General features: G+C 42.2%; 1 protein-coding gene across 1 annotated transcript in view; it reads left to right on the forward strand.

The window, feature by feature from the left end:
• The window catches only part of ANAPC1 (anaphase promoting complex subunit 1), a gene marked incomplete in the record, with an annotated part of 281392 nt that overhangs the window by 214377 nt on the left and 47631 nt on the right, over positions 1-19384 (forward strand). Inside the window, 3 exon segments of the mRNA XM_030195933.1 lie at positions 219-296; positions 10422-10489; positions 18141-18279. Coding sequence (XP_030051793.1) covers positions 219-296; positions 10422-10489; positions 18141-18279 — 285 coding nt within the window.

Genomic DNA, 19384 nt, shown 5'->3' on the forward strand with positions numbered 1-19384 from the left:
ATATTCATTATAGATAGCCTTAAAAACCAAACTGGCTAGTGGGCACCAAGGTCTGGGATTGAGAGCCACAGCTTGAGGACTTGCTTTACCATTTTCCTTGTTACCAGCAACTCTGAGGATAGGTAAGGAAGATACAAGGAGATGGCAAGCAAGAGGAAAATAAGTACATGAAAAAAAAATTAATTCTTAAAATTTATACTGATAATTTTATTTCAAAGGGTACACAGTGGTATGAAGAAACGACAGAAGAACTGATGGCGCCCACCCTGCTCCCTGAGCTACACTTACTAAAGCAGGTATATCACTGCCATGCTTAGATAATATATATGTTCATATTGCATTCAGAATCTCCATGTATTTGCAGCCACTTAGTTCAGCTAGCAGATTGTGATCTTACTAAGATTCTGTACGTAAGGAAGCAGGCGAAAGCCTGACTGTTCTCCCAAGCCTTTGATGGAAGAAGCAGCTACCTAGATAAGTTACGTACACAGGGGCTAACACTGGCTGTCCTTCCTGCAACAGCAGTTGTTTATAGTACATATATTTTTTATGACTCCATGTGCAATTTTTCCTTAAGTTATTTAGGCTTATCTTCTGTCTAAACTCTTGTTACCCTATTTTATCTGTCTATGTTCCACCTCCGCTTACCCCCGTGCTGCCTATTAAGATGTTTTAATATGTGCTGTGTTAATATTGGAAGTACACACTATGTTGTAGTGTGTACTTGAATGTTTTTTTTAATCACTTATTATCTATATCCAGATTGTTCTTGCTGCATATTACCTTGGATGAATTTCATCAAAAAGGTGGTAAATAAATCCTAATAATCAAGTCCTTACTTTTTCTGTTACATCATTTTGAGCTGATGTCTTAACTACTGAATACTTTATTTAATCTTTCCTTATCCTGCTAGATCAGTCCTGTGACATCACCATTACAAGTAGTAATGCAACTTTGGAACAGCTCAGTATTTCTCTGCCTCTAGCAGATAGTGCACTGGTTGTTGCAGCAGCAGGAAGATAGGATTGGCAGACAGATTCCTTAGCCTGCAATCTATGGATTATGGCTCTGAGATAGAATCTATGGCAGAAGACAGATCTTTTCCTAGTTGAGCTTGGGATAGCAGAACCCCCACCTCACTGAGTTGGCATGAGGACCCTGCTCAGGCACTGGACCTGGCAGTGACCTTCAGGGGCCCCTGCCACAGAAGGTGAGTGATCTCTTTCCCTCCCCTTCCTCAGGACTTGCTGAAAAAGGGAGCTTCCTCATCATCTAACTAGACCAGTCCAAACCAGTGAATTATGTCCTCCAGCCAGCAGATGGAGGTAGAGAAACAGAGTTCCAGTTACATCACCAGTACAAGAGACGGTGTAGTCTGGAGCTAGTCAGTATTTCCCTATCTCCAGCAGATGGTGCAGATTGTACTGGTGCAGCTATTTTTGTTTTGGGTCAGCCTGACTCCCTCAGGCCCAGGCTGTGGCTGTTTTTTTTTTTTCCTTTCCCTGGTTGAGTGTGAGGTTTTGTAGATTTCCCTTCAGAATATTAGAAAGGAAGGTTTTGTCTCAGCCTTCAGATTTTAGCCCTAATAAATTTATTTCAAAAGAAAAAAAAACAGTATAAAGCATTGGAGAGCAGTAGGATTTTTTTTCAGCCTAAAAACTCAGGATCATGGATCCCTACTACATCTTGACCTCCAGTCCCGACAGTTGGATGTTGAAAGGGTAGTACTGGATTCTTTTGGCTTGCTTCCACTAGGAGGTACTACGGTTTCCAATGGAAGAAATTTGCCATCTGGTATGAAGGCATGGCCCTAGATCCTTCTTCCTGTGTACATAAAAACTGCTTGAGAATCTTCTATATGCTTCTATATGGTGTCACTGACATATATGTGGTATGTCAAATAAAAATGAACATGTGTTAAAAGTCAGGTCTCAAAGCCATCTCTTAGGATTTACCTTGGTGCAGTTAGTACTTATCGCCAGGTAGAAGGTAAACCCATCTCTGTTAAGCTTTTAAATGTTTGCTTTCTCTCCCTCCTGATGAGCGAGCTAGGTTCCTCAGTCTTACATTTTCCCAAAATGAATCTTGTGCTCACTGCAAGTGCAATTTGTGCTTTTTTTTTCTTGTGCCTTCCTGTGCAGGTTTTTGTGTCTTGCCATTTGGCCTTGCATCAGCTCCCAGCGTATTCACCAAATGTCTAGCAGTAATAGCGACATATCTACACAGGCTGAGAGTGTACATGTTTCCCTGTCTGGACGATTGGCTGATCAAGAGCATACCACAAGAGGAGCATCAGAGTTAATGCTCCTAACTGTTTGGGTGTTGGAGTTACTATGGTTCATCATAAACTACCCCAATCCCACTTTCTCCCACTTCGGCAATTGGAATACATGGGAGCCCTTCTAGATACATTGCAGGCTTGAGCTTTTCTTCCTCAAGCGAGCAGACACCTTACCAGCGCTCACCTTGTAAGTCTGAAGTAGCAAGCAGGTCACAGCTCGGCAGATGTTGAGATTGTTTGTCACACCCATGACACATCTCCACTTGAGAGAAGCCCAGTAGACCCTAGTTTCCCAGTGGTCTCAGGCAGCAGGAAATCTAGTGGATGTCATCCAGACTCCTTCAAAAGTTGACTCATGCCCTTCTCTGGTGGACAGTTTGGACAACTTTGACTGTGGGACTACCATTCCAAATTCTGCCTCCTCAGAAGGTGCTAACAGATGAATCCAACCTAGGGTGAGGAGCCCATGAAAATGGGCTTCACACCCAAGGGACTTTCTCTGCTCAGGAAACAGATTGCCATATCAATCTCTAGCTCAGGCTCATTTGGAATGCTCTAAAGGCTTTCACAGATTGGCTGCAAAACCAAATTATTTTCATCCAAACGGACAGCCAGATGGCAGTGTTTTATGTGAACAAGTAGGGGATATGAGATCCTACCTTTTGTGTCAGGAAGCAGTGGGGATATGGAAGCGGTATCCGCTTTCTAGTCGGTGGTTTCTGATGAAGATTATGAGAGAGAGATTGATTTGCAGCTCTCCCTGTCTTGGGGGTCGGAGTGGACGGTTGCCGCTATCTATCACAATGAGTCAACACCTCCTCAACCTTTGGAGCTTGCACAGGTGCTTAACAGCTTTTGCATGGACCATTTTGGACTCCTTTATCTCTACTCTTTTTCTTTCTCTCTACTCTGATTACTTATCTATTTAATATTGTATTTGTATTTTCACTGGATTGGCACTAGCCTTTTCAGTCACTTGTAAGCCACTTTGAGCCTGCATCTTGTGGGAAAAGGGTGGGTATAAATACGATAAATAAATAAGTGGGCCCTTCTTCATGGAGTAGATCTCCGAGCCACATATCTCCCAGGAAAGGACAACTGCCTGGCGGACATACTGAGCAGGGTTTTCCAACTGTACAAGTAGCTTAGCAGATCTACTGAGAGTGGAGCATTCCCTTGGTGGATCTTTTTGCCACTCACTTCAACAACGTCACCTAGTTTTGCTCCAGGTTCAAATCACATGGCAGTCTAGTATCAGATACCTTTCTCCTACATTGGTTAAGAGAGTCTTCCGTATGCATATCCTCCAATACCTCTCATAGAGAAGACTCTGCTGAATCTCAGACAAGACCAGGAAGCTCATCATGCCTTACTGGCTGAGGCAGATCTGGTTCCCTGTTCTGGAGTTATTCTCCAAAGATCCATGGAGATTGGACTGTTTTCCGACCCTTGTTACATAGAACGAAGAGTCTCTTTTGCATCTCAAACTCCAGTCTCTGGTCTTCAAGGCTTGGATGTTGTGAGCATAGAATTTGAATCTTTGGATTTGCTGGAGGGTGTCTCCTGCATCTTGCAGGTTTTCGGGAAAAACTCAACTAAGTGGTGTTACCCATTTATGTAAAGGAGGTTTGCTGTCTGGTGTGACGGCAAGGCCTTAGATCCCCTCACTTGTTCTGCACACAAACTGCTTGAATACCTCCCGCACCGCTTTGAGTCTAGTTTAAAAACCAGCTCTGTTAAGGATTCATCTCAGTGCAGTCAGTGTCTACCATCACCATGTGGGTGGTAAGCTCATCTGTACAGCCTCTAGTTGTTCGCGTCATGTGAGACTTTTTATTGACAAAAACCCCTAACAAACCTCCAGCTGTGTCATGGGATCTCAATGTTGTCTTCACCCAGTTGATGAAAGCTCCTTTTGAGCCGCTTGATACTTCAGATGAGAGGAACTTGACCTGGAAAGTTATGTTTCTGGTGGTGGTCACTTCAGCTGGCAGGGTCAGTGAGCTCCAGGCCCTAGTAGCTTGTCCACCTTACACCAAGTATCACCACAATAGAGTAGTTCTGCTCGTGCACCCTAAGTTCCTTTCTAAGGTAGTGTTGAAGTTCCATCTTAATCAGTCAATTGTTCTACCAACATTTTTCCAAAACTACATACCCACCCTGACAAGAGTATACTGCATACCTTAGATTACAGGTGAGCCTTAGTTGTCTGTCTGGAGTGGACTAAATCCCATAGACAGTCCACCCAGCTTTTTGTTTCTTTTGACCCACACTGGATTGGGGGGGGGGGGGGGGTAGCCATCAGCAAACGTACAGTTTCCAATTGGCTAGCAGATTGCATCTTCTTTACTTATGCCTAGGCTGGGCTGACTCTAGAGGGTCATGTCAAGGCTCAAAATGTCAGAGCCATGGCTACATTGGTAGCCTCTTGAGGTCAGCCTCCATAGAAGAGATTTGCAAAGCTGCGACATAGTCATCTGTCCACATGTTCACATGTCATTACTGCCTCGAGCAGGATACCTGATGAGACAGCTGGTTCGGGCAAGCAGTCCTGCAGAATTTGTTCGATGTCTAGAAGCCAACTCCACCCTCCAGGCCCAGTTTTCTTCTGTTCCAGGCTGCACCTCCACAGCTAGTAAGCAGATTGTTTCAGGTTGATTGAATAACAGGCCTCTCAACTTTTCGAGTCCCTGTTGTCCTAGCATTGTTGTTTTTGGTGAGCCTGATAGGTAGGGATTCCCAGCTGTGAGAATAGCTGGCTTTTTCTTGGAGAAAGCAAAGTTACTCACCGACCAGCTTGAGCACTAGAGAGAAAATCCAGAGTTCCTACTGGGGATGAAATAGTCCACAGCCAACATAGAGAGAAAAAAATATAATACAGATTCTATAAATCAGAACTGAAAATGGTGCTGATGTCAGAGGCACAAATTAACATGGTTCAACCATTAGAAGCTATGTAAGCACACCAATATTGCTGCACCAGAAAAATGTTGGAATCACAACACTGAGAATTGGAGAATAAAAAATTATCACCTGGGACGTTCCCATTTCAACCAATAAAAAGCTTGATGCAAGAAAATCAGACATAGCTATAAAGAGAAAACCACAAGAACATCATGGGTGAAAGAAGTATGTACCAAGCAACTGTTCTGTACAGTGTGTGGAAAGAGAAGAACTTCAAGTACAAAAGATAAAATGTGGTAGAAAGATAGAAAAATATTCTCAATTGGGCACTTTCAGCCTGATTAAAGAGAATGCCAAGCAAAGTTCACTCCGGCCATGGTGTGCAGAAAACAAATTAATTTGGACACACTGTCCAGGAGAGAACAGTAGGATGGGAATGGTCAGTGGTTTGCCAAAATTCCTATTATAAATGTTGGGAGAACAAAATTTCTGTTTCAAGATTATCCTGCTAGGACCAGTCCGTACCTACTGGAGTGTCATAACTTCTTGGTCAGGGGCACCTGTGACACTTTTGATGTGGCCTCTAGGATCTCTACCCAGAGTGTAGTGATGCACAGACTGTCATGGTTGCGTGTCTCTGACTTGGACCCAGTGGTCCAGTAGAGATTGGAGGATGCCATGTGCTGAGGGATAGTCTTTTTGTAGAGAAGGTGGAGGAAGTCATGACATCAAAAAGCACACTTATACCATCTATTCTTTCTCACACCAGGCACCTTCTGCATCTGCCTCCTCCTCTAGGAGGTTTATTGACAAGTTGAGAAAGAGTACTTATTATTCACAGAGGCGTAGATACACCCCTTCTCACCAGCCTCAGCAGGCTCAGCCCCAGCATGCTCGTTCTCGTCAACAGCGTGCTTCTAAGGCCCAGACGGCTCCCCAGTCAAACCAAGGGGTGAGCATTTGAATGGCTCCAGCAGAACATAGTCACTGTAAAAGTGACTGACCCAAACAACTTGCCAGTTGGGGGGAGGCTGAATTTTTATGAAGAAAGATGGCCCCTTTTGTAACCTTTGACCAGTGGGTTCTTCAAATAGTCCATCTTGGTTGCGCCCTGCATTGGCTTCAGAGACCACCAGATTGCCCACCGAGAGCACATCACTTCAGCTCTTGGCACAAGCAAGTACTTGCAGAGGAACTCTCCGCCCTTCTCAAGTCCTGTGTGGTCGAACCCGTTCCACCAGGGGAAGAAGGGAAGGGATTCTATTCCAGTTGCTTCCTTCTGCAAAAGAAAACAGTATCTTTGATTTCGGCTGGGGACATGCCACTGCTAGTATTTCTTGTTGCCTTTTGGCCTCGCGTCTGCTCCCAGAGTTTTCACCAAGTGTCTTGCAGTAATCACAGTGTCGCTACGCAGACTGGGAGTCCAAGTGTACCCCTATCTCGATAACTGGCTGGTGAAGAGCACGTCGTGGGACAGGACAGGAGTCCATATAGAGGACTATTCGGGTGTTAGAGCTATTAGGGTTTGTTTTAAACTACCCCAAGTTCCATCTGTTCTCTGTCCAGCGATTGGAGTTCACTGGAGCCCTGCTGGACACTCAGCCGGCTCAGGTTTTTCTTCCTGTGGTGTGGGCAGACTCTCTTGTCACCCTCAGAGCTCGACAGGTCACAGCTCAGCCGATGTTGAGGTTTTTGGGCCATATGGCCTCTACTGTTCGTATGACACCCACGGCATGAGAACTTCCCAGTGGACACTAGCTAGTGGTGTCAGACTGCGGAGAACCTAGAGTATGTCATCTGAGTTCCGCCAGAGCTGGTTCACTTTCTACTCTTGTAGACAGTTCGATCCAATTTAACTCTGGGACTCCCATTCCAAATTCCACAGCCCACGAAAGTGCTGATGGTGGATGCATCCATCCTAAGGTGGGGAGCTCATTTAGATGGACTTCATGCTCAAGGTGCTTGGTCAGCCCAGGAAACAGATCTCCAAATCAATCTTCTGGAGCTCCGGGTGATGTGGAACGCTCTAAAGGCTTTTAGGGATCAGCTAAACAACCAAATTGTACTCATTCAAACAATCAGGTTACCATGTACTACACAAACATGGGGGCACTGGATCATGGCGTTTGTATCAGGAGGTATAGGTAGTCCTATGGGGCCTATCTTCTGGATTCAGTTTGGTTCTCTTGTTTGTTTTCTTAATAGTTTTGGTTTCTCTGAGTGGCTTTGGCATTAGCATCCTGAAATGGCTGCAGCATTTGTTATAGTGATATCATTGGAATTTAATCTGCCTCCATTTGCTGATAGGGGGACATAATGATAGGTCTGGTCTAGCAGGACTCAAGGAAAAGAAATTAACAGGTAAGAACAAATTTCACTTTTATTATCTTTGAGCTGAACCATCCTCATACAGTGATGTGAAAAAGTCCCTGTTCTCCCCCCGCCCCCCCCCCACTCCTATTTCTCCTATTAATGCTTCTCTGTCACACTGAATGGTTTCTGATCTTTAAACTTATCAATAGAAATCAAACAAAATAAAACATGGAAAAGAAAATAAGATGATACCTTTTTTATTGGACATAACAATACATTTCTTGATTAGCTTTCGAAGGTTGCCCTTCTTCGTCAGATCGGAAATAAGCAAATGGCATTATGGTCTGTGTAGTCACTGCTTCTTCCATAGGAAATCTGTATTGCAGGTACCAGATTGCACTACTAGGAAGGGGCTGTGGAAAAGGACACTTAAAGCTACCCGATGCAAACCAAGTCCTTGGTAGTTCCGCAAACCAACTTCCAAAAAGCACCAAATCTCGGGGCAGTACCTGAAAAGGGTATACCTCTGAACAAGGAGGTTGAAAAAAACAGGAGATGGGTCCATTATACGGGCTGAAGCCAGTAGGCGGAGCTTGACGCCGTTTTAGTTCACCCAAAACAATAGCAAACTCTATTGAAAACAATAGCCAAAGATTATTTGTTAAACAAAATATAATATTTGAGAAAGGGAACCTGAGTAAACACATAGTTTTTAAATTATTATTTCATTTATTTAAGGAATAAAGCTATCCAGCACCCATATCACCATTTGAAAAAGTAACCGTGCAGAGCCTGGTATTGTAGTGACATGAATGATCACTGGAGTTTCTAGGTCAACGCCTGTTACTCTAATGTTAAAACATCTTCATTGGCTTCCTGTTACTTTTAGAATCATGTTTAAGGTGTTGGTTCTCATCCACCACAGAGTTTATTCAGATGTGCCAGTGTGTTTTTGTAATGCCTTAAAAGTATCAATCTATTCGGTTATTACGTCCTGAAAAGTCTCAACAGTTGTGTTTACCATCAGCAGTGGCATACCATTATGCTGAAACTAGGTTACTTGCTTTTTCTGTTGCTGGTCCTTGTTTTGTGGGATAGCCTTCCTGGCTATATAAGATTATGTTCTAATGTGCAACAGTTTAAGCATTATTGAAAACTCATCTGTTTCTAAAAGATTTTTTAGAAGGATGACAAATATGTCTTGTAAGGGTGTTTCTCTGTTCTAATAGTTCAGTTTTCTGTAATGCCAAGAGATACTTTTATAATGCTAGTAGTTTGATGTTAGATGACTTCATTCATTGTGTGTGTTTGTTTGTAATGTTATTTTATTATTACTGTTTGCCTTGTAACCCGCCTTGGTTGAAGGCGGGATATAAATGTGAAAAATAATAACTAACTAACTACCCCCTTAGTTAATCAACCAATTGACCAAATTTGATAATTAGATTAGCTGATTATCATAGTCATAATTGGCTGCAGGCAGCCCTGTTGAATCTGAATCTCACCATATATTGAACCTTACCATGAGATTGAAAAAGTCACACAAAGTTTTACTGCTGGAGGAATTCTGCGCAGAATTTCCAACCCCGCAGTACGCACAGAATTCCACACACAAGCCACTATTGGGTTTGTCCTCGGTCTCTCTCCCCCTTCCCTATGGAAATTGCAGGAGAAGAAGGGAGTGAACCGCTGCACTTCAGGTCACTTCTTCCTCCTCATGGCGCATTCAACAGCAGCTGCTCTTACCCCCTTCTGCTCCCCCACAGAGATCGCAGACCCTACTGTTTAGGCGAACCACGCAGGCCTCCCTACAGTCCCGTGATTCATCTAAACAGTTGGTTGTAAGCCAGCAGAGAAGGAAGAAGTGGTCCGATGTGCAGAGGTTCAATTCCTCCTCCTCCTGCTGCGCAATCTCTGCCTTTTAGAAGATGAGTCAAAAGTGGTACTGGTTGAATAACACAGGTCTCATTATGCTTGGTGTAATGCAAATACAACATTCTACAGTAAGAACATCATACAAATGATCAAATATGGTGGTGGTAGTGTGGGGATGCTTTGCTTCCTCAGGCTTGGAAAATTTGTTGTCATTGTAGAAACCATGAATTCTATACTGTATAAGAAAATTTTTAAGAATGTCTGGTCAACTGTGTTATGTGTTTACTCAGGTTCCCTTTGTCAGTAAGATCCAGAAACTATTCAGTGTGAGGGTGCTGTGCAGCTCCGGGGGGGAGGGGGGGGGGGGGAAGGAGATATCTTAACTGGTACATTGAACACTGTCAGCAATAATAGGGAATAATGTATGGTTATAACCAAAACTCCAAGTTATAAGCCACGAATGGGGGGAGGGAGAGAGGGAGGGGAGGGAGGGAGGGGGTTGGAGGAAAGGCCTAAGTTAAAGGATGATGGGGTGCCAATAGAGTTATTTTATAGTAGCTGGTTACACTTTGACTTTGAAGTTGTATAATATATTATTATGTGAATGTTGAATGGTGTTATCATCATCAATAAAAACTTCTTTAATAATAACCAAAACTCCATGTTTGGCTGCCTATATGGTTGGCGTGGTGGAGACTTGACAGCCAGTGTTTAAAGATGGGTGGTTGGGGCCCCGCACAAAGTGGGCACAGCTGTGGCCATGTTGTTGGGCAGACTGAGTGGACCATGTGAGTCTTTGTTTGCCTTCATTTACTATGTCACTGTGACATAATGCATTAATAATAGGGGGAATAAAGTGGGGGGGGGGGGGGGGGCTTTTTCATATCACTGTAACCTTGAAAATACTGGTTGCACTGCCTGGTTACAGGTAATTAGATACTCTTCAAAACTATCTGTTGTCATCATGGTAACTTTTCTTGTCCTGTATTGTATCCTTTGATGTTCCTGCATGGCAGTTCACTGCTGGTTGCTATTTTTGTGTTGGCAGATAAAAGTGAAAGGCCCACGGTATTGGGAGATAGTAATAGATTTAAGCAAAGGACCTCAGCATCTAAAGTAAGTACTGCATAAGTATCTCTGCTGCTACCGTAGTGGTGGTGAGGATGGGTTAAAAACCTTTCCTGTTTGCTTCCCTATAAATAAACTTGATTTTTAATTGGTGTTTATATATTGCATTTTTATTCTGTAATGCATTTCAGAAGGTTTGAAAATACAGGTTAGAAGTTTTTGAATTGCCCTTTGCAGAATATTTTTTGTCAATAAAATGATAAAAAGAAAGAAACATAGCAGGGATTTATGCTAAAAGAACAATCCTGGTGCACCGAAGGAAGTATAAGACCATACCAGGAACTTTTGTCAGTCTTCCTGGTCTGTCACATGGAATGGAGGAGTAACTTAGTTGTTAGACCAAGATGCCAGTCATAAAACTCTACTTCTCCTAACAGAGATCTAGGGCAAGTCACTTAATCCTACATTGCTTCAGCTACACATTTTGCATGTTAATGAAATTTAACAAACAGGGAGTAATTTTATAAAGCTTTTTCCATGTGTAAAGCAAGTTTAATGCACATAAAAGGGCTGTTATAAAATTGTATGTGAGTAGCTCCCTCATTGTATAACTTGGCTCCTAATGTTAGGCGCCAAATATGCTCATATGTTATAGAATAATACTTACTGTGTCAGAGATGCCAGTAATATAGTAACATAGTAGATGATGGCAGAGAAAGACCTTATGGTCTATCCAGTCTGCCCAACAAGATAAACTCATATGTGCTACTTTATACGTATACCTGACCTTGATTTGTATCTGCCATTTTAGGGCACAGACCGTAGAAGTTTGCCCAGCACTAGCCCCACCTCTCAACCACCGATGCTGCCACCCAATCTCTGCTAAGCTTCTGAGGATCCATTCCTTCTGAACAGGATTCCTTTATGTTTATCCCACGTATTTTTGAGTTCCATTACCGTTTTCATCACTATCTCCCGCAGGAGGGCATTCCAAGTATCCACCACTCTCTCTGTGAAAAAATACTTCCTGACATTTTTCTTGAGTCTGCCCCCCTTCAACCTCATTTCACGTCCTCTAGTTCTACCGCCTTCCCGTCTCCGGAAAAGGTTTGTTTGCGGATTAAAATCCTTTCAAATATTTGAACATCTGTATCATATCACCCCTGTTTCTCCTTTCCTCCAGGATATACATGTTCAGATCACCAAGTCTCTCCTCATACATCTTGTAACGCAAATCCCATACCAGTTTTGTAGCTTTTTTTTTCACCGCTTCAATTTTACTTCCTTAGCAAGATACAGCCTCCAAGATTGAACACAATACTCCAGGTGGGGCCTCACCAATGACTTGTACAGTGGCATCAACACCTGATTTCTTCTGCTGGTTACACCTCTCTCTATACAGCCTAGCAATCTTCTGGCTACAGCCACCGCCTTGTCACACTGTTTCACCGCCTTCAGATCCCCAGATACTATCACCCCAAGATCCCTTTCCCTGTCTGTACATATCAGACTCTCACCGCCTAACACATACGTCTTCCGTGGATTTCTACTCCCTAAGTGCATCACTTTGCATTTCTTTGCATTGTATTTTAATTGCCAAATATTAGACCATTCTTCTAGCTTCTGCAGATCCTTTTTCATGTTTTCCACACCCTCCGGGTTGTCCACTCTGTTACAAATCTTGGTATTATCCGCAAAAAGGCAAACTTTACCTTCTAACCCTTCGGCAATGTCACTCAAATACATTGAACAGAATCGGCCCCAGTACCGATCCCTGAGGCACTCCACTACTCACCTTTCCCTCATCCGAGTGAATTCCATTAACCACCACCCTCTGGCATCTGTCCGTCAACCAGTTCCTAATCCAGTTCACCATGTTGGGTCCTATCTTCAGCAAGTCAAGGTTATTCAAGAGCCCCCTGTGGGGAACCGTTTCAAAAGCTTTGCTGAAATCTAAGTAGATTACATCTATAGCACATTCTTGATTCAATTCTTTGGTCACCCAGTCAAAAGAATTCAATGAGATTCGTTTGGCACGATTTACCTTTGGTAAAACTATGTTGTCTCGAAATTTGCAACTTATTGGCTTCCAGGAAATTCACTGTCCTTTCCTTAGGCATAGCTTCCATTACTTTTCCAATAACCGAAGTGAGGCTTACCGGCCTGTAGTTTCCAGCTTCTTCCCTATTACCACTTTTGTGAAGAGGGACCACATCCGCTGTTCTCCAATCCCACGGAACCTCTCCCGTCTCCAAGGATTTATTAAACAAATCTTTAAGAGGACTTGCCAGAACCTCTCTGAGCTCCCTCAGTATCCTGGGGTGGATCCCGTCTGGTCCCATGGCTTTGTCCACCTTTAGATTTTCAAGTTGTTCATACACATTCTCTTTTGTGAACGGTGCTATATCCGCTCTATTCTCATATGTACTTTTGCCAGTCAGTCGTGGTCCTTTTCCAGGATTTTCTTCAGTGAAAACAGAACAAAAGTATTTGTTTAGCAAATTTGCTTTTTCTTCATCATTATCCACATAGCGGTTCACAGCATCTTTCAGTCTCACAATTCCATTTTTAGTCTTCCTCCTTTCACTAATATACCTGAAGAAATGTTTGTCACTCCTCTGTACATTTCTAGCCATTTGTTCTTCCACTTGCGCTTTCGCCAGATGTATCTCTCTCTTGGCTTCTTTTAGTTTGATCTGGTATTCCTCTCTGTGTTCTTCTTGAGTTTTTCTGTATTTCATAAACGCCAACTCTTTAGCCTTTATTTTCTCAGCATAATGGGCAGTTAACATGTATAAATTCTAGGTGTTCAGTAATGTACAACCCAGTTGGGTTTTCAAGAGTTCTCCAGTGAATATCCATGAGATATATATGTATGCACTACCTACATTGTACACAGATAGATCTTCTGCATATGTATTGAAATACTGGGTACAGTATTGGTATAGTTGTAACATATCCAACTACTATCAACAGTACAAAAAGCTATATTATATATCAAATTTTATCAAAACTTAAAACCACTGGGGTCATAGGTAAAGCAAATTAAAAAAGACTCCAGAGTCATACATACATTTCAGCAACCTCCTCAAATTGTCCTCAGGTCTGTTTTAATGATTGTGCTAAAATTGATATACAAATATTTCTTCTTTAAACATGTATTAGAATACACGGTTCCTGATCATGATACTATGTATGCCACATTGAGCCTACAAATAGGTGGGAAAATGTGGGATACAAATGTAACAAATAAAATAAATGAATAATTCGTTGAATTGTGTAACTGTGGAACTATCTCGTTGTAGAAACCCTCATCACGAGATCAAAATTTTCCATGCCTCCTTACGTTCCCACACCCAACACAGTGTGTGTTTCGCTGTTATTATATCATCAGGGGTTGGACTCCAAAAATACAAAACCCGTTTTAATCTATTTAAACCTACTCCACCCAACCCCACACACATAAAACACACTGAATCTTACTTACAATCTGTAACTCGGATATATTCATGGACACAAGGCAGTCAGGAACTCGCATAACGCCCTCCAATGCATCCTCTACCGACAGCGCCAAAAAACTCTGATGCATTTGTATAGGGCTACTGGATTCTCAGCGGTTTAAATATTCCTAAATCCCACTCATTTACTTGCAGATTCAACCATTCCACCTCTATTTAAACCGTGGGAGTAATCGTGTTCCATGTAAATATGATCCTTTGCTCTTCTTTCAGTAATAACCTCGGTATATTCCCCCCCCCTCTAATATTATTATATTGGTGTAGCACAACAAACTTTAAATCTTGAATTGTATGTCCCACTGTCATCCAGTGTGAAACCAAAGGTGCTTCATGCCTCCGTAAACGAAGATTACTCAAATGCTTTGCTATCCTGTTTTTGATTTTACGTATTGTCTGTCCAATATACCATAACCTGCAGGAACAACAAATTCCATACACACATTGTGCGGTATTGCAATCTGTATAGGAGCGTAAAATAAACTCCTATCCCGCCAAGTGTGGTATATTGGTATATTTACAATATATGAATGTGCCACACACCCCACGGCTACCCACTCTATTATCTTTATTTATTTATTGCATTTGTATCCCACATTTTCCCACCTCTTTGCAGGCTCAATGTGGCTTACAATACATCATGAGTGGTGTAAATACATTAGAAAATAGACATCGTGTTACAATAGGATCCTGGGCAACAAGACAATGAAAAAAAACATGATAGTAGTATAACAAGAAGGATCTTGGGCAGCATGATAATGAAAAACATGATGGTAGTATACATTACAGTTGACCACCATAACGTGATAATAATGCACCCAAATTTATTTGTATGTTCATGTTTTATTCATGTTTTTAATTATATTTGTATTTTTATGCATTTCTATGTATATTATTTTATAGACCCCTGACGCAGGCCTCACGGCCGAAACACGTCACATGTCGGGTCAATTCTGCTACTGTTAATAAAGACCTTGTTCAGGAAGACACTCATTGTGAGAGGACCTTTTTTTTGGATCCACTGTGTGTTTTGCCCAAATTCTTCCCACAAGTTTAAGTGAACCGGGGCTTTTGCTGAAACTGACCATGTACTGAGAGAATTGGCCAAAATTTCTTAACTACCCTTTCCACCGCAGTACTCGCATGGGCATAAAGTAGAACACAGGTTAATCATTGATTATCCTGTGCTCTCGTGGAATAATTCAGCCATTATCGTTGAACATTAAATGCACGTTTAGCAGCCCTATGAATAACCTTAGGAGGGTACCCTCTCTGTTTAAACCAAGCAGACATACCTGAAGCCTGCTTTACAAAAGTTTCACGCGAAGTATACAATCTCTCATCTCTCTTCGTTTAACCAAGGTGCTATGTGCCAAGTTTTGAAATATCGTGATAGAACAATTGTCCCACTTTATACCTCTCAGTTCTTGAGCCTTTCTCAAAATCAGTTCCTTTGTGTCAAAATCATGAAAGCATGCTATAATGTCACGGTGAACTGCTTCCCTCTGGGGTCCCAATCCACGATGTGCTTGGTCTTGAGTGATCTTACACCTGGTCGGCTCTGCACCTTCAGCTGCACCGCCATGGAGAAGCGTCACACAAATATCTTGTATAACTTGCTGACAATTCTGGTACTTCTCCAGTTCAGGTATGCCTTTAAACCTCAGATTGCAGCGTCTGGACTGATTTTCAAGGTTCTCCAGAGCTGCTTGCAGTTCTTTCTACATTGTTCTTTCCTTTTGCAGATCCTTTTCCAGCATGCATAGTGAAGTATCTACACCATCTAACCAGCCCTCCGCCTGTTCAATTTGATTACCAATGTCTCTCACTTCTGCGCGGAACTCCACCACAGCAGTTTTAATATCAGCCCAAACTGCCGGAATTTCAGATTTCAAGTCATTATGCCACCTTGTAAGCAGAAAGCTCACCCTCACTAAGCAAAGTGTCTTCGTGCACCTTCAACTCAGAATCCACTGCAGCCATTTTGCTTCGGGCTCCTGTGCTCTTAGATATTGTGCTCTGAGAACAGTCACCCCGATCTGATGTAAATTTGAATTTTTCGAGCTTCTTACGAGTCTGCATTCTCCTGCTTTCTCAGCAAGGAGGAGAGGAATCGGCTTCCAGAGGAATTGATAAGCTCAATTTATAGCATTTATCCTAGCAGAGCTATGCCTCTAGACATCCATTACCAAGCGGTGACGTCACTTCCTCCGGAACTCTTTATTTAATTTCTATTTCCTGCAAGTCCAAAAGCCATCGAGACAGTGTGCAATTGGGTACAGTAGAGATTTTCTGTTCCTGGAGGGCTCACAATTTGTTTGTACCCTGAGGTAATGGAGGGTTAAGTGACTTGCCCAAGGTCACAAGGAGCCACAGTAGGAGTTGAACTAGATTCCCCTGGTTCTCAGTCTGCTGCTTTAACCATTAGGCTACTCCTCTACTGCATAGTAACTTCATTCTCCTTAGCATCCTTGGGATTCTTCTTTCTGAGCCCCCTACTTACTCTGTGTACTGGTACATTGTGCCCCTTGGGATTAAGCTGTCTTAGCTTAACTTTTATCTTCTGCTCTCCTGTTTTAGGGAAACAGGTTCGGCTGCTGACTTTCCCTTCTCTTCTTTTTTAATCTCTGAGCTGGAGGACTAAGATCCTTTGAGCCCCTGTGCGGTGGCCCACTATGCTGCCTCCTTCATACCTACTGGACTCCCTTTGGAGAAGGAAGGCCCTGAGCATCTCCCTATACTCATTTTTATTTTTCCCTCCTATTTTGAGAAACATCTATTACTGGGGTTTTCTAGACTTGCCTACCCTCTCAATTATCTTTGAGTGGCACCACTGCAATAGGGACCTAGAATGTTCCTCCTGTTACTACAAAGTGGGCACATTGCGGTGTCCTGCTACACATAATACCCCACTCACCCTCATGGTTTGGTTCCTTTCAATCATGACATTCACTGCACATTTTTCCTCAGAATTAACCCCTTCTTTAAGCCTCAGCCTTGCCTCTGCTCTGAACCCCACATCCATCCCCTTCTCACAAGGGGCTCTGTTGCAACCTTTCATTCACCTTAACATGAGAACTTCCTGTACCTTTCTCCGTAAGCTACCCTACTACCCCTGGTGGCTGTGCTCTTCTTATCCACTTCCAGAAGTGTGATAACAGCTGACTTCATGTTCTACAGCTAGCATGATGACCTGTATGGTCTCTCTCAACTCTTTTGCAGTCAGGCCAGTAAAGCTGGAAGGTCTGGGTCAGATCTAACAAGTTCCCAGATATGCACATGACAGATAACATGCAAAATTGTACAGTAGGTCTAGGTTATACATAAGACCTCTGCATGTGCTAATTATAACATTCAGGTCTCAGGAGGGACAAGTGGAAATGTAGTTTATATTTGATCAGAGGTGATTTTTCTACACATTAAATCTATTTTTGGACTCCTTATCTTTTATTTTTTATTTATTAATTACATGCTCTTGATGGAAAGGATACTATGCAATTCACAAACAAGCAAAACATCTCAAACAGTGGTGTTGAAAGAGTAAAATAAGGAGGAGGAAAAACAGCTAGAAAATAGCATATTAAAGAACTGAGCATAATGTTTTAATGTTGTGTGGATTGATGTACCTCATGCTGAGTTCTTCCTCAGCCAGTGGCATATTTATTCATGGTGTATGTGTTCCTGTCAGACCCAGCCTCTGCGTCCCCCCCCCACTCGTGTCTTAAAATAATCTCTGCTCCAGTCTTTGCCTAGGCAGTGGCACTCATAGGTTGCTTGAGGTCTGCACTGGTAATCCTCTCTCAACTGCCCGCCACTACTGATCCAACTTGCTGTTTTGTGAAGGACAGGATGGTTCAGACGGGTAGTCCTACTGCAGGCAGCCTGTGAGCGCCACTGCCGCTGGCTGGGCAAAAACTGGAGCAGATATGTACCTACTGTTAAAAATTCCTGGCTACGCCATTGCCCTCAGCCACATGATTAGGCTCCAAGTTCTTTGTAAAGCAGTTTTCTATTGGCACCACCACCTTTGTTAGAATAGGAAATAAAGCAGATGACCTCACTGCCTGTCCTCAGCTGTTGGGAGCGGGCATTTATTTCCATATTTTGATCTTAAGTTAAAGATGCTGCAGCTTAAACCTGATGATAAGACCAGTGTCAGTGTTGTGCACCTAATTTTCTTGTAGTTCTATTCTTTCCAAAGACGGGGTTCTGTATGTCAAACTGCGAGCAGGGCAACTTTCATACAAGGAAGATCCGATGGGGTGGCGCAGCCTTTTAACACAAACAGTAACTCACAGAAACTCGGAGGCACGTTCTTTCAAGGTAGGTGTTATCAAAACGATCTGATAATTAAAAATAAAGGAGCAGTTGTTCTGTTAACAACAAGCATGGAAGTTAAAATTCTTGTGTCATCAGTGACCTTATAAAGGAAAAAAAATGCATGATAGTTTTTTTTTAACTAAACAAAATTAAAAAGGAATACGCAGTGTTTGCTACATTGTAGGAGTGCTCAGTCCTTTATAAAATAATTCCTTTATTTTTCAAGCTGTTTGCTCAAAACAACTTGTAGTTTAAGTTGTAATGTAAGGGTTTGAGGGTAAGTCACCTTCAAGGTTCCAAATGATGATTGAATCAGAGGGATTTTAGTGTAGCATTTGCAGGTTTCACAGATATTAATCTTGATTTTAAAAAGCTGTGCCTTCTTAGAGCCTTTCTTAAACATGAGAATGATAATCAGTTCTGTGAAGCTGATTTACATGGACTTGTCAGTAGATCAAGGTTCAGAAAATCATTCTTGGTCTAGGCCCTTTTATTAACACAAATCAGAAGGGTTTATGTCCAGCCTAAGTAGAACTTTTTAAATTCCACTGGGCTTTGCAGCACTTCTATATTAGCAGTCAGTGCTCCTAGGCAAGAGGAACATCCAGAGATCATTTTAATATCTATCAGTGAAGAACACTGGAAGAAGTTTTTGAAGGGAGCTTGCATCTTGCTTTCTTTGTCACAAACTATCTCTCCAGAACCTAGTCTTTCCACTGAAGCTTGCCAATTCAGGTCTCTGTAATAGTTAAGCATTTAAAATCCATTCATATTATACTGTTAAGTATTTTTATTTATTTTATTTGTTACATTTATATCCCACATTTTCCCACCTATTTGTAGGCTCAATGTGGCTTACTTAGTACTGGAGAGGAGTTACAGACTCCGGTGTAAACAAATACAAAGTGATGTGGTAAGATAAAATTCATGTGGCACAGCCACACTAGGGAATTGTACAGCGGAAGAGTTGTGTTATGTCCTTACATTCTTTCGTTTTGTTGTGTTGCAAAGATCAGGCATTTATGTTGGATCGGTAGGGTATGCCTTTTTAAACAGGTTAGTTTTTAGTGTTTTCCGGAAGTTTAGGTGGTCGTTCGTAGTTTTCAAG

Source organism: Microcaecilia unicolor, chromosome 3, assembly GCF_901765095.1.
Source record: "Microcaecilia unicolor chromosome 3, aMicUni1.1, whole genome shotgun sequence".
NCBI lineage: Eukaryota > Metazoa > Chordata > Amphibia > Gymnophiona > Siphonopidae > Microcaecilia > Microcaecilia unicolor.